Source organism: Leucoraja erinacea, chromosome 21, assembly GCF_028641065.1.
Source record: "Leucoraja erinacea ecotype New England chromosome 21, Leri_hhj_1, whole genome shotgun sequence".
Classification (NCBI taxonomy): domain Eukaryota; kingdom Metazoa; phylum Chordata; class Chondrichthyes; order Rajiformes; family Rajidae; genus Leucoraja; species Leucoraja erinaceus.
The window spans coordinates 12,785,237-12,800,818 of record NC_073397.1 but is presented as its reverse complement, the minus strand read 5'-3'; the positions used below and the strand labels follow the sequence as shown (position 1 = coordinate 12,800,818).

The window sequence follows — 15,582 nt, the reverse complement described above, 5'->3', positions numbered from 1 at the left end:
CTGGTAAACAGTATGGTCACATAGACAAGTTCAATATACTAAAGCCAAAATGGAGAAAAAAGATTGGGGGGGGTGGGGAAACAATCAAGTGACTGAATTTTAAATAGACAAAGGGGCAGTTGGGCCACGTCACACTGATATTCAAGTCATTAAAGGTTCTGTTTGAGTACATATAACCATGAAAAAGAAAATTATACACTGGAGTTCAAGGCAAACCCATGAGGAAGGTTTTTATATATTTGAGAACACTACTTCAGTTGTTCAGCTCGCGAATAAGTACATGCTCCCTGTTGCTACTGCAAACTTTGAACAGTTATTTTAATTAAGCAAACAGACATAGGTATGAATTACTAGAATGTAAATTTTAAAACCTTGGAAAAATATATATTTTTCCCTATTTCTGTAATTTGATAGTTCAAGTTCTCAAAAAAATGGTTGCAAATTGGGCAATGAAGTTTACTTCCAACGAGTCCTTTCTCTCAACAGAAAATGTATAACTTACCCAAATGTGCAATTCACTACCTTCCTAAATTAGTGAAATATTGAAGACAAAGTTTATGCAATTTTCATGTAAGTTTATGAATTATACAGCCAGGCATTCAGGAATAATGAGCTATCTTCCAAATGGGAACCATGAGAACCATGTAACCGGAGGACACTATAAAAGCATCATTGCACTGGTTTAAAGAGCAGGGTAGCCATCCCTGCTGTACTAGCCAGCAATTATCCATCAATCGATATCTTGGAAGTATTACCTAATCATCATCATGTTACTGCTTCTGGAGCTTGCTGGGCGCAAAGGGATTATCATTGTTTAGTTTTTCTGTTTAGTTTGGAGATACTGCGTGGAAACAGGCCCTTCAGCCCACCGAGTCCGCACCGACCAACGATCACCTGTACACTAGTTCTATAATATCCAAGTTTCGAATCTTACACACTACGAGCAACTCACAAAAGCCAATCAACCTACAAAACTGCACATCTTTGGAACCGGAGCGAGGAAACCGGAGCACCCAGAGAATACCCAGGCAGTCCACAGGGAGAACGTACAAATTCTGTACAGAGAGCACCCGTAGTTAGGATCGAACCAGGGTCTCTACTGCTGTGCCGCTTACACTGACAGAGTCAGGGCATTTCAAAAGGAGAATCTGGAGTAAAAGTTTATTAATCTGCTCTGCCTCTGAGATCTGAAAATTGCAAATTATTTCTCGCCTTCCTTAAAAAAAAGTGAGCTGCATGTTTTAAATAGACGCTTCAACAACTAAACGACAACCCTAGCAGTACTCAACCTTTTTAGCTCCTTTCAGAATGTTATCACATCTTTACATGAGCTTGTGTAAGTAAGTGCATTCTCATTCAGTTATTCAATGGCTCATTTCTTAAAATGTTCATCCATTTCCCAGCATTAGCTTTTGACGATAGGCTCTTTCGTATAAATAACATGTCTCTATACTCAGCAGATTATAAACATTCTTCAACAAAAACTTGTTTTTGCAGCATGTGACATTTCCTTATAAATGGAATGCTTCAAAATGCAAAAGTGGATGATGGCTGTAATACCAAGTTTTTGGTTGTCTTCCCCCTCCCCGGTGGATTCACAAAGTGTACTTCTCACAGAGGATACATACCTGCACTTCCCACAAAACTCTCTTGGCTGCCTCCCATTCGATTTACCATCATTGCTTGCTTTGCCATCATTCCATAAGGGGTGGTGCTTCTCAGAGATGGGCCAACTCCTGCACTGGCCTGGCCCTGAGTGCTAACGTCCAACGACATAGCTCGGTTAAACCGAGGCCTGGAGGATTGCATAGGTGGTGGACTGCCTAAAGCTAGAAGATTGACACAGAGAGTTATCCTGTTCGAGATGGTAAAATAAAACAATAGGAATACAAAGCAAAATATGAATAACACTTTGCAAAATAACATTTTGCTATTCGGTTTTTGTTCACATATTGTTAAGGCCACTCTACCCATCATCTGTACTGGTAATTTTACATCACTGACTTCCATCCCCATCTCCTTTTCCCAAAATATCACTTTCGTGACTGTCCATCGTTGTAAAGCACTAAACAAAAATCATAACATTCAGTAAAGGCTTTTAACGAGGCAGAAAACACAATGGCAATATATGCCAAATAATAGACATGTTTTCTTATTAAGCAAAAGGCCAAGAAGTAATAATAAATTTATGGTGATCAATTTCAAAAGGGATGGAAAAAAACTGCTTTGAGTATTGTAGACAGGAAAATAAAACATTTGTGAAAATAATTTAATTTTTTCCTGAAAGAAAATGTAGTGGTATTATAGATAATTACTTGAGAAACCTAGCAAGCATTGAACAGTGATGGTAACTTTCACCTTTATGAAAAATTCACTGTCCTTAATAATGTATTCAATCAATTCCAAAATAGGAATTATCAGTATTCCTTTTTAAAATGAAAACTATATTGAATCAGCAGAGAAGCAAAAATACAAAAATGTTGAAATAAACCCTTTGACTAAGACCGATGGTTGATCTCACTCTTTAAGAAGGTACACAAAAAAGTTTTTTAAACCATGAGAGAATATCAAGTCCATAAACTGCATTCTCAAATTGGTTGCAAAAATACTTCAGGTTTGTTTGTACATGCACTGCATTTGATGACAAATGAATTGTTTAGCCAATAATCACCCCAGTCAACATGACTAAGCAAAATGATGATTTAGCTCATTGTTGGTTGGGCAGCAGCTAGAAGTTGGTTGCTTCATTTGCTGAAAAGTGTGACTACATTTGAACTTTAATAGGCGCGAAACACATTGCGATATCCCAAGGACATAAAATGCACAGCTTGCTTGTGTCCTCCTGAACAATGAGATTCTTTTTTTTTTTAATCTTAATGTGAAACTCTTCTCAATTCACAAATTTTCTTACAGTACAGTCTAGAGTAGAAATGAATGATTATTTGATTTCATTAAAGTAAACAATATCAATACAATTTTCTGCAAAACAAACTCAAGCAGTCCCACTCGAAAATACACACAATGATAAAGCAATTATTTTAAGTAATTAGGTCACAGGACAAGTTCACAATTCCATCAGTGCAGAAAATTTAACCCAGATAAAGCCAATTGCTTTCCAAAAAAACTTTAGACGGCATGAAATTCTCAGTACATTCAACTTATTTTCAAATGTAAAAAGAACAAAACTTGCTGCTGGAGTTTCTTATCCTAATTATATAGTTTCTCCCCATATCACAAATGCATAAAAGATTCATTGTGCATACATTGAACCAGATGTAAATATTGCCCAAGTTCAAAATGTTATCCTACGCCTATTGTGATCTCGCTTCAAGGTCGTCTCTTGGCAGTCACTGCAACTGGAAATGGGGCTTCCCACAGTTGTGGAATTACCAACATGTTTGGACTTTTAATACAACGTCAATCAAAATGTCCCGTTGTAATCCAAGTCGTAAGAATCTGGGTCATCCAGTCTTGGTTGCTTAATTCCCTTGTACTTAGACAGGGCATGGAAGCGGAGGTTATGGTCATCGCTTAAAACTGACTTCCTTTAAGTTTTAAAGAATGAACGTGATTTGACATAACCAGGAAAGTTCCCTACTGTGTCACTAGTGCAGCATCCTTTGTACCACCTAGCTCCCTCACTAAAACAATATGGATATGGAGCTATGTTGTGGACTAATGGTTTCACGTGATGTTTCAAAAGATAACAGTGTTTATCAAATCTTTGGGATTTAGTTTGAATAGTTACAGCAAATTTGACTTCAAAAATGTTTACTTGAGAGCTACATAATGAATCAAAACAAAGATGACATGTTACCACAATACTCTATTTGAAAATGGGCATTTAAATATGACCAGCACTTCCCTCCAACCCACATCAGATAGGTGATTTCCAGTGACAAATTAGGCTCATGCCCCTTTTCCATGCTGGACCTACTAACAAGACACCGACTTCTTTGTGACCAACATCATACCACCCTCCACTGCCAATTATTTCCCCAAACTTCAAATATTTTCATATCATTGCGCTTAATGCAGCCCATTCCTTCAACCTTGAAGCATTTTGTTTATGATTTAATACATCTACGAAAGTTTGAAGCCTCCAGCATTAGCAGACTTGGACAGCAGGTGGAGCAGCTTTGCTCCCTATGAAGCCGAAGTAGTATCAACACTGCAAGTAATAAATGCAACTTACTGCCACGGATTTGTTTGGATGCCCCTGGTGATGGTGAATGACCTCTTTCGAATGCCATGGCATCCTGAAACATCGCTTGTTTATTCATCATGCTGTTCCCAGACTCTGTATAATACTGGGGCAAATCACCCAGAATATCATCCAAAGTATCCAGTTCATTGCTTGCCTAAAACACAACACAGAAGAAAAATCAGCATTAATAGTTCAAGGACCATTCAGTTCAACCATAAATTAACAATAGATTGTTTGTATGCACAAAACATCATAGAACCAAATGTAATATTTTTCTATGTTTTCAGATCAACCAAAGAAGCCTTTCATAAACCAACATCCTCGCAGGAAGGTCTTAAACTAGAGGGACTGGGGGGGGGGGGGGGGGGGGGGCAAGCAAGGGGTGGGAACCAGATCAGCAGGTCCGCAAATGAATAATGAAAAGATAGATGTTAAGACAAGTAAGTCTCAAAGAACAGGCTAGCGGGGACAGGATAATGAACATAGTGAGACATGGGCTGAACTGGGTTTCTTTCGATGCAAAGAGTCTTATAGATAAAGAAGATGAACTTAGAGCCTGGATCAGTGGATGGAACTAGGATGTGTGGCCATTACAGAGAGCTGGGTGCAAGAGGGGCAGCACTGGCAGCTCATCATTCCAGGGTTTTGATGTTTCAGATGTGATAAAAGGGGAGGTAAAAGAGGTAAAGGCATGACTAATCAGAGAAAAACTTTACAACTCAATTTAGACAGGACATAGTGGAGGATTCATCAACTGAAGCAATGTGGGAAGAGCGCAAAAGTAAGGTGCAATCACTAATGGGATTATATTAATGGCCTCTCAATAGCCAATGGGAGATAGAGAAACTTTTATAGAGAGAATATAAAAACAGGATTGTTGTAGTGGGTGATATTGACTGGGACTTAATTAGTTCAATGGGTTTAGATGGATCAAAATTCATCAGTGTTTTCAAAAGTAGTCACTGTTTCTTGAAACACTATGTATGGTCTAAACAGAGGGGGGACCTCCTATTGGAAAACAAGCCTGGCCAGATGACTGGCATATGGGAGAGCATTTTGAGAACAGTCTTAAGATAGTTATGAATAAGGACAAGTCTGAACCTTGGGGGATAGTACTGAATTGCGGAAGGACATATTACAACTTTAATAAAGAGGAGCTAAAGAGAGTAAATTGGGAACAGTTGTGGTTGGGTATGTCCATATCAGACGTGTGGGAGTTATTTAAAGGCCAGCGGATCAGAGTTCAAGACCAGCATATTCCACAGGAGAGACATGGAGGTCAAGATAAGACAAAATGAACGAAGAGAGGGATTGTAAAGTTGGTCAAACTGGAAAAAAAACTGGATTTAGGAAGGTGAAATCAGACAGGGCCCTTGAGAAATATAAAGAAAGCAGGAAATAACTCAAACAAGGAATTAGAAGGGCCAGAAGGGAGCCATGTAATGTCATTGGCAAGTCGGATTAAAGAGAAGCCCAAGGATGTTTACACATTCATTAAATACAAGAGGGTAGGACTATTATAGGATAAAGGAGGAAATTTATGCTTGGATTCAGAGATTGTAGGCGAGATACTATACAAATACGTTGCATCGGTATTCATCAAGGAGAAGGACATGGAAGGCAGGGAGATCAGGGGTGTACTAATATGGTAAGGCATTTTGAGTCTATTTTGGGTCTCTTGAAGAATAACAAGATGTATATCCCCAGGGCCCCCATGGGATCAATCCACAATTATTGAGAAAGGCAAGAGGAGATTACTGAAGTCTTGATGAAAATCTCTGTGTTGTCTCCCGCCAGAGGCGATGTCCACCAGGTCTGGAGAGAACCCAATGTTGATCCTTTGTTTAAGAAAGAAAATAAGGATAATCTAGGAAATTATGGACTGGTGAGCAAGTGGTGGACAAGCTGTTGGAGAGGATTCTTAGGGATAGGATTTCCACATATTTGGAAGATAATGTTCTCATTGGGGACAGTCAGTGAGGCTTTATCTGGACAGGTCACACTTTAAACTTGACTGATTTTTTTAGGAACTCTATGAAAGTAGCAGTACAAGTAGATACCGTAAGCAAAGTTGTATGGTATGCTTGCCTTCATCAGTCCGGGCATCAAGTACAAGAGTCAGGAAATAATGTTACAGCTTTATAAAATTTTGGTTAGGCTGCATTTGGAGTATTGGGTGTAGTTCCGGTCAATCAACTAAAGAAAGGTTGTTGAGATTTTGGAGATGGTGCAGAGGAGGTTTATCAGGATGCTCCTTGGCTTAGAGGATATCAATTAAAAATGAAGGTTTAAGCAATCTTGGATTGTTTTCTTCGGAACAGAGAGACTCAGCATTGCCAGGGCCATACAATTATGTTGCATTTCTCTAATTTTGATGGTCCCACAGAATTCTGAGCTTCCACTGCTGTAACCAGAGTTGACTGGCTTCTGCTAGTGCACCTTCAGGTGATGAATTTTGATTGGATTTGCAATTGCTCATGAAGTTGCTCATCACTCCCACAGCAGAAAAGATGGGATTCTAATTCTACATAAGAGTCTCAGCAAGATTGGTTTGAGACTCTTCTTCGCTCCCTGATATCGCCAGCTCTGTCAAAAAGCCTGTGTGCAAAGAACATTGTGCATACTCGTCAGCCATTTTCTGAAGGATAGTCCAAGGTCATCAAACTGGTTTTCTTGTCAGTAAATAGCTATGAAGCCACACCATTCAGTAAGCTTACACCGACAATTCTTACTGTGTCATGGAGCCCATTATGTGCAAAACATACCTTTAAGCTAACCTCAAAAGTACACACAGTCAGCAGCTGAGCTGGTGTCAGAGTGGTATAACAAATGGTGGTTTATTTTCAATCTCTTATCACCTTTATACTATTACCCTGACAGGCTACAGTTCAATTAAAAACAAGGAGAGAGGTGTGCAAGTGGAAGAGGGAATCTAGAACATTTGTAGCTTGCAAACCAGAAGAGTGTGGTATATCTCCATCACAATTGAAGGACTGATAGTGTGCGTGAGTTGGAAGACATAGATGTTAGGCTTTCAGTGGTAAGTGCAAGGTTGCCGTAGAGAACCTGGAATTAGGTAGAAACCTACCAGTACATTATTGATAGGAGATTTATGGGGGTGATCATCTTTTAGCAGTAATCATGAATAAAAGTATGGTTGGTAGGAGACGTGAAAATGTATTCACTGTTGACATTGGCCTGCATTGCCAACTCTTCCTGTGATCTTCCATATTAATCTGCAGATTGGGGAATGGAATTGTTTCCTTGGATACCAGACATAACAAGACTGCACTAAGGCAATCGGAACAGCACCCGAACAGTATATAACCCATTATTTACCGTGCTGTGCACTAACCATGCAGCAATAAAGCAACTGCTGAGGCCCTGATTAACAGATGTACAATCTTAACAGATTGTTGAGAAAATGGAGTCTCATGCTTATTTATGAAGCAAATGAACAACAAGTCTGGATGCGTACTGAAATTGCTCCAAGAGCAAACAGCATGAATTTATCATGCTATCTGAATCAGATGCAACGTACTTAGGTTCATCATATTTTGTAGATGAGGCATTCATTGCTTCCAACATTGTGTTTTCTGATTGAAATTCTGAGTTGCAGCCCCACTAGAAAAACGTCACACCTCCGCAAATGACATCTCCAGGAGACGAAGCCAGAGAATTAGGGGAAATAATGCAGAGAGAGAAACTAGAAACATTAGCCTGTTGCTTATGACAAAGTGACAATTGAATGTTAACAACCATTTGCACAACAATCTAAATCTTTAGAGCGGACATTTTGTATAGTGATTTCCCAAACTATGTCGCATCACAAAGTAGGACAAAATTGGAAAGGAATGGAAAGGAAGATTAAGGGGGTAACACCTACCTCTACCACCTATTAGATTGGAACAGTTCGCTATGACTAGCATATATGTGTTCAGAGCATGAGGAAAGTTGGGTTAAACTCTTCCAAAGCCTGACTATTATAACTATTCAGCTGCAACAGAAAACGGTAGCATGGAGGAAAAATGAAAGTATGTGGCGTGGAGACACAACATTGCCTGTCATGAACTCTGTGTGTATTCTTCCATTATTTAGCTTCCTTAAACAAATACCAACCCCTATTAGCAATCCATATTTTATTAGTACAACACAGCTACAGCTGATAAACACTGAAATATCTCTCCAGCAGTAAAATACAGTATTTTTAAGTCTTACCTGATCAGTTGGTTCCGTCTTGATACGAACTTCCTCTTTCACTTGTATTGAGCTAGACATCTTTGCTGCATTGCAAGGATCCATTTTGTCCATTCCTTCTATTTTGGGCTTAATGTCCTTTAAAGTTAGTTCTTTTGGATCATCTTTATCCAACAGGTAGCGCAGTAGTGCATTATTCTCCTTCTTCTTTGGACTCATCTGTTCTTGCTTGATCATAGCATCGCCCACTGGTGTCATGCTACCAGAGTCCTGACATGACTCTTTGCCTGTAGCCTCTGCAGTAAGCTTGGCCACCTCAGCAGGAGAGTTGCCATTCTTCAGCAGCTTATGCAAAATTTTGTGTTTCTCTTGTAAAGAAGAGCCATGCAAAGCGGTTGCAGCAGAACCAGCTCCGGCTGTAGTCGAGGTTGAGGAAACTCCTGTCGGACTTGTGATGCCCGCAGAGGAATCCTTAATACTGGAATCCAAGTTGGAGTTAGTTAATGAGGTCAGCCCCATGTCATCCGATGGAGAGGTCAACAACTGTAAAAGCTTGGTATGGTTTTTGTTCTCATGGAATCTTCTTTGGCCCTCTAAATTGTCACTGTTATTGAAAAGGTTCAGATTACTTTCCTTAATGTTCTTCTGATCAGAATGAGCATCTCTACTTTCTGGTCGACCCACCGTGCTCTCAACTTGGTTATGTTCCCCATATAGGCCAGGAGATTCTTTTATATCCATGCCGCCCATCTTTGGTTGCTGGATCAAACTCACATTCGGGGAAGATTCCAATTTCTGACCAGGTGACGACAGCGATGATAGGAGTGAAACTCCTAATCCTTCACTAATGGCTTGAAGTGCATTGAGGGAACTGCTGGAGAAGGTGCTATTTCCTGTGCTGTTTACATGTCCCACTGGTGATTGAATCCCACCAGCTGAAGAATATTGACCAGGTCCCATTCGCGGACTTAGTCGATGCCTTGGTGAAAGCATCAAGTTCTGCTGGGTGGTGTTCACTCCAGGGCTGCTGTGTGGGGGGCTGTTCATGGTGAGTGCATAGTTATTACCCTGTAAACCAGGTGCCTGCATGCTTGGCCCGAGGTTCATTGCACTTGTAGTCCCACTTCCTGCACCAAATCTTCCCATTTGCCCCATAGAACTGGGGTCATTCATGCTATTTGTACCATAGGCCATGCTGTTTTGAACTGGCATCCCTTGTCCTGTTCCCCCTGATGACATATTCATGTTGCCCGTTGAGTTTGCATTTGCTGTGGCAAGCGTCTTCATCATTTCTTGCCCCATGTTATTTTGATTCAACCTGCAACCATTCTGTTCCCTGCGGGTAAGACAAGATTACTGGAGATAAGAGCCAATATCAACATTTTAACATGCCTTCACTGTGAAGACAAAGACCCAAGCAGGGAATTCCCATTTTGACAATAACTCTATGTTATTCAATTAACAATGATTTCTACAGACATTTTGAATATCTGAACAGATATATCACTCATCTCTACTGATATGGTTAGACCCATGGACTTAAGCACAGAAACAGGCTCTTCGGGCCCATTTGCCCGGCCAACAGAGACGCCCATCCATGCTTGTTGCATTTGCCTGGATTAGGCCCATATAGTTCCACTCTTTTTCTATTCAAGTATAGGCCCATCACCGATTTTCCAGCACCCTTGGTTGCAGAGCCTTCCTGAATTTTCCATTTAGCCAGACCAACAGAGGTCATGGCCTTGGGGGGCCGGTATACAGGCCCACAAAGTCGGCTGCAGAAGTAAACTATGGGAATAAGACAACTGATTCCGGTCAGTGGGTGATAAATTCAGCAGGTTCCAGAGCCCCGGCCACAGGCGCCAAATTCCACTCGCCAGTTGGCCACAGAAGTTGGCTACAAGAACCGATCTACTAGCCCCGGCCCCAAGGGGCAAATTCGACCCATCAATTGGCACGGAAGTCTCGATAAGGTTGCATCAGCTGCCTCACCTGGCCTGGGTGCCACATTTTTTGCGGGACTCAGATGTGGGGGATGTTGTTGACTAGATTAATGGTGGGGAAGGGGGGTTATGGGCCTGTCCCGCTTTGGCGATTTTTCAGGTCTTTTCAACATTGTATTTGTTGTTACCTCTTCCTATGGCAGAACAACACTATCTCTGAATGTGGAAAAACATGCCCCTCAGATTTCATTTACACCTCTCCACACTCGCTTTAAACCTGCACCCTCCAATTTTAGACTCTGCCCAGCTAGAAAAAAAAGACACACCAAGTGCTTTACTCATGCCCTCAATTTAGTAAACATTGAAAAGTCATACATGTCATAAAATCAAAAGAAAATGTGATTCTTTATAATTGCCTATTAAATGCTCAAACTGCAATCTAATGCAGGAACTGAAAATGACAATTAAGTTAATAGCTAATAGCATAAATCTCATATAAACCTAATTGTGTAGGCTATTATTGTAGAAACCCAAATCCTTTACAGAATCAACCAAGATAAATTAATGCTGAGTGCAAGCAAAACACAAAATAGGTTAAGTATATTATCCATGACGAGATACAAAGTAACTGCCCATATGGCATGCTGTGTACATGAGTTATGGGCCTGTCCCGCTTAGGCGATTTTGCAGGCGACTGCGGGCGACTGTCAAGCGGGGGACAGGGCAAGCGGAGGGAGCGCTGTCTGAGTGAAATTCACACGATGTAAAGCTAACGTGATACAGACACACACTGCGATGAACAGAAGGTTGGCGCTGTAATTAAGACGGTGAAAGCACTGCATACGAGAAGGGTCACGTAAAATGTTAAAAAAAATCCACGGCGACCATAATGAAGCCACGACTAGTTCCCAGAATGCGGGAACTCCTCACGACCATGAAGGCGACTCCCCGGCAACCACCCGCGAACATGTGGCGACCGCAGGGTCTCCTGCAGTCGCCTAAAAAGTCGCCAAAGTGGGACAGGCCAATTAGGGTCTTATATGTTTGAATAAGTTCACCTTTCATTATTTTAAACTTTATGGAATACAGGCTCAAAGCATTCAGTCTCTTTTGGTGGGACAACCTTCTTTAATTTAGGCTTTACTTTACTTCAGAGAGACACAGTGGAAACAGACCGTTCAGATCACCGGGGTCCGCGCCACCCCGTACACTCACACTATCCCACACACGCACTAGGGCCAATTTACAATTTACAATTAACCTACAAACCTGTACACCTTTGAAATATGGGAGGAAACTGGAGCACTCAAAAAAAGCCCACACGGTCACAGGGAGAACGTACAAACTCCGTACAGACAGCACCCGTAGTTAGGATGAAACCCAGGTCTCTGGAGCTGTAGGCAGCAACTCTTCCACTGCCCCCACTGTGCCATCACAAGAAATAGCCTAATGAATTTGCGGTGACCATAATGAAGCCGCGACTAGTTCCCAGAATGCGGGAACTCCTCACGATCATGGAAGCGACTACCCGGCAACCACCCGCAGACATGTGGCGACCATGTGGCGAGCGCATAGTGTCCTGCAGTCGCCTAATTAGGCTTCTTAATGGTCATTGATTCAAAGAAAGGGATCGCTGAAAACAAAACTGATCTGTGCTAATTTCAACAACAAAAAAATGCTCTGCTCAAAAGTGGAGTTTGCATACATACCATGATGCTTGACACCCAACTGGACAATAAATATAGCACTGAAGCTTGAAGCTACAGCAAAAACTCTCAATTCTCACTCAAAGATTAAAATTCAATTACACATCTGGGGTGGAATTCATCCTTGGTCACATATGCAGGACATAGCAAAGTATACGTTCTATTCCAAAGTTTGGCTCCAGTGACTCCAGTCCCATTTCAGATGTATTATATGTGACCAGACTTCATTATTTACCACATGCCACTTTAATTAATTTAAACCACAACAGGTCCTTAAAACTCCACTCTAGATCATATGTATGGGCCAGTGGATGCATATCTACAAACAACTGCAGTTTCTAACTTAACTAAGACTTGCTTTCCTGTACCTTTGAAGCAGATGTGTGGAGCCAAAGCCAAGGGTTTCATTGGATGCTGGATTGCGCAATAGCTTGGTCTTGGTTTGTGCAGTGACAATAGTGCCATCTGACAAGGAAAACCGATACAACGGACTCTCTGCTTGGCCTTGCATCATGGCTAGATAGGATGAGAAAAATAATGTTATCGTACAAATGAACAGGCACCATCAATTTTACATTTTATTAAATTGAAGAACCACCAATGCAACTGAATCTCTGCATTTTTTTAATTTTTCTTTTTACAGTTTGTTACTTCACATTTATTTTTGTATGTTTTTTTAAGCAGACGTTAAAGTGGTATCATGGATGTGGATAAATTACACCCGTGTATATCTTTCCTTAAAGAGGATATATTGCTTTAAATTTAGGAAGCACCAGCCACCCTCGTTTTATAAATTTTTTAGTAATAATGCATTTTAAATCATAAAAACACACTCAGCACATGCTAAAATAATTAATCCAATGATCTTTAATTGGCTCTAGGTTCAATTAATTAAATATTGTTAAAATTCACTGTGCATGTCATAACATATCAAGCACTTAGCAAAGCGCTAAGGTGAACAGGTTTGAATAAATAGCACCAACCACATCCCCATCAAGATGGGCAAGCTACTAGTACAATTTGCAGCTCCACAGCTTAAAGGCAATAAGATATGATTAATTAATCAACAATAGGGAAAAGATCATTAATCAGACTTTGTTATGTGCCAGTGAAGTCGTGGACCAGAATAACAGAGAGCATTTAGCTTCAATGCAGCTTCTATTATTAGTTTATTATTGTCACGTGTACCTAAATACAGGGAAACATTTGGGTTTGCATGCTATCCAGGCAAATCATACCATGCATGAGGACAATCATACCATACACAAGTACAACAGGTAGTTTAATAAAAGAGAAAGGAAACAGAGTGCAGATAAGAGTTAAAAGAGTATTAGTAGTTTCTAAAACAGCACCATCTTTGAGCTTCAATTATGTTTTTGTTATGAAACTATGGTTGAAGACATGCCTTGTTTCTAACATCCATCTCAATAAAATTCTCAACTCTCCTTTGGAATATCCGTATGCACTCAACTACTCTTCACAATCCAACAACCATTCATTTCTCAGCTAATGCATGAAAGAGCACTTCACCTTCTTGGTAATGTCTTTTCAGTGACCATGGTTGTCCATCATTATGGTGAAAGAACCTCTGAATGCATCTCCTCACAAGATCTTCCCAACCTGGCTTCATCGAGGCACGCAGGGAACTTGGATCGATTGAAGTTATCTTGCCTAGAAATAAAAGGGAAAAGGAACTTCATATAAATCAATTTTAAAATTGGAACAGGGAAAGTAACAAAAGGCTTTTGGTCAACATGCACTACTAAATATACAGTTGCTCGGTCACTGTGTCTAGAGCGTACTGAATACCAAATAATCACCAGCTTACAATCTGCCAATCTGCCACTCAATGACAAGAACAATAGATAAATAGTAGATGAATGGGAACTCAATGGGATACAAGGAGCTGCAGATGTTGGTTCACAAAAAAGATGTACGGAGACTATCATTTCTAGGTTTCCCTTCAAATTTGCACACCATCTTGATGCATGGAAACATAACATCATTCCTTCATTTTCACTGGTTTCATGCACTGGAACTCGCAAATAATGTAGGATTATCTTCATTAGGTCTGCAGCAGTGACGTGAATGGTGCACAATAACTTTGCAAAGGGCAGTTATTAGTATTATGATTGTCATAAAAAAACATAGTTTTGCTTGCTTTCCAGTCAAATTAAACCATACGAATACTATCAAGCTATACACAAATACATGTAATACAAGGAGAGAAAATAACCAGAATGCAGAATATATTCTTATAGCTACAGAGAATGTGCAAAAAACAAAAAAGTATAGGGGCCACAACAGTGCAAGTTTGGAGATTGGGGCTACACCCTTAGTTTATGGGAGATCCATTCGATAGTCTGATAACAGAAAGAAAGAGTCTGTTCCTGTATCTGGTGGTATGTTGTACCTTCTGCCTGATGGAAGAGGGAAGAGGAAGAAATTACCAGAGTAGAAATGGTCCTCGATTACTTTGACTGCTTTCCCAAGGCAACGTGAGGAGTAGCGTCAAGGGAGGTTCGGGAGACTGGTTTTGTGATGGGTTAGTTATGAATGCTGGCTTTGCTATGATGTCCACATCACATAAAATGAAGGCAAATTCTATTTATCTAAGGCTTCTTTAAGATATTAAAATATTCTAAAAGTTCCAATTCTCCATCAATGAGTGTTTTACGTCGACAATATCAAGCCAATTCATATTTAAAGAGATTGATAAATTAGATTAGACTTTATTAATCCCCTTATTCAGGGGAAATTCAGATGTCCTTGCAGCACACTAATAAAAATACAACATAGTATTCATGAAGAAATTAAACACCAAACATAAAACATCCCCCCACAGTGATTCCCACTGTGGGAGAAGGCACAAAGTCCTGTCCCCATCCTCTTGTCCACCCAAAGTCGGGCCTATTGAGGCCTCCACAGTCGCCGCCAGTCTTAGATAAAGACTGTGACATTAATCTGATTATGAGGCTACATCAAAAATCATGGTGTCACTGTTTGATTGTTATGCCTTTCACACAATACAGTAGTTCCCAAGTTGTACATTGTGGTGTGGCTTGGTTGAATAGATTTAGAAACATATTTATTTTGTTGCGCTAGCTCAAGTTCAACAATTGAGACTCAATTGGAAGGCAGTGAGTGAAGATGCTCAGCAAATGAGTTGGGGAAACAAATGTGTGCAACAATTGATCTTATGGAGGTGGATAAAATCTTGAGAGGAATCGATCGGGTAAATGCGCATTGTCTGTTCCTACTAAATGTGATGTTTATGCCTCAAACAATATTGTATTTCCCAAGTTGTACGTTGCGATTTAGTTTGGTTTTGGGACGGGGGAGGCAGATGCGAGAACAGGGTAGGTCACATGCCACTTGTGCGTCTCAATCAACTGGAGCAAAGTGATGAATGGTGTGAAAAGGATTTCTACATGGTGAAACCAAAATGTATAAAAATGGCCTTTATTAATATCTGACAATGTGCACTTTAACCACACGTGATTTTTTTCTATTACAACTTCCAAATTGT

The 15,582-nt window shown here is 40.3% G+C and overlaps 1 protein-coding gene across 5 annotated transcripts in view; it reads right to left on the bottom strand.

Annotated features, from left to right (window-relative positions):
- LOC129707261 (nuclear receptor coactivator 3-like) overlaps window positions 1–15,582 on the bottom strand; it is a 196,160-nt gene that overhangs the window by 20,539 nt on the left and 160,039 nt on the right. For all 5 annotated transcript variants that reach the window (XM_055652168.1, XM_055652169.1, XM_055652172.1 and 2 more), the window contains 5 exons: window positions 13,584–13,724; window positions 12,422–12,569; window positions 8,426–9,740; window positions 4,196–4,361; window positions 1,629–1,829 (listed from right to left, as the gene is read on the bottom strand). In XM_055652168.1, coding sequence (XP_055508143.1) covers window positions 1,629–1,829; window positions 4,196–4,361; window positions 8,426–9,740; window positions 12,422–12,569; window positions 13,584–13,724 — 1,971 coding nt within the window. The remainder of the gene's footprint in view (window positions 1–1,628; window positions 1,830–4,195; window positions 4,362–8,425; window positions 9,741–12,421; window positions 12,570–13,583; window positions 13,725–15,582) is intronic.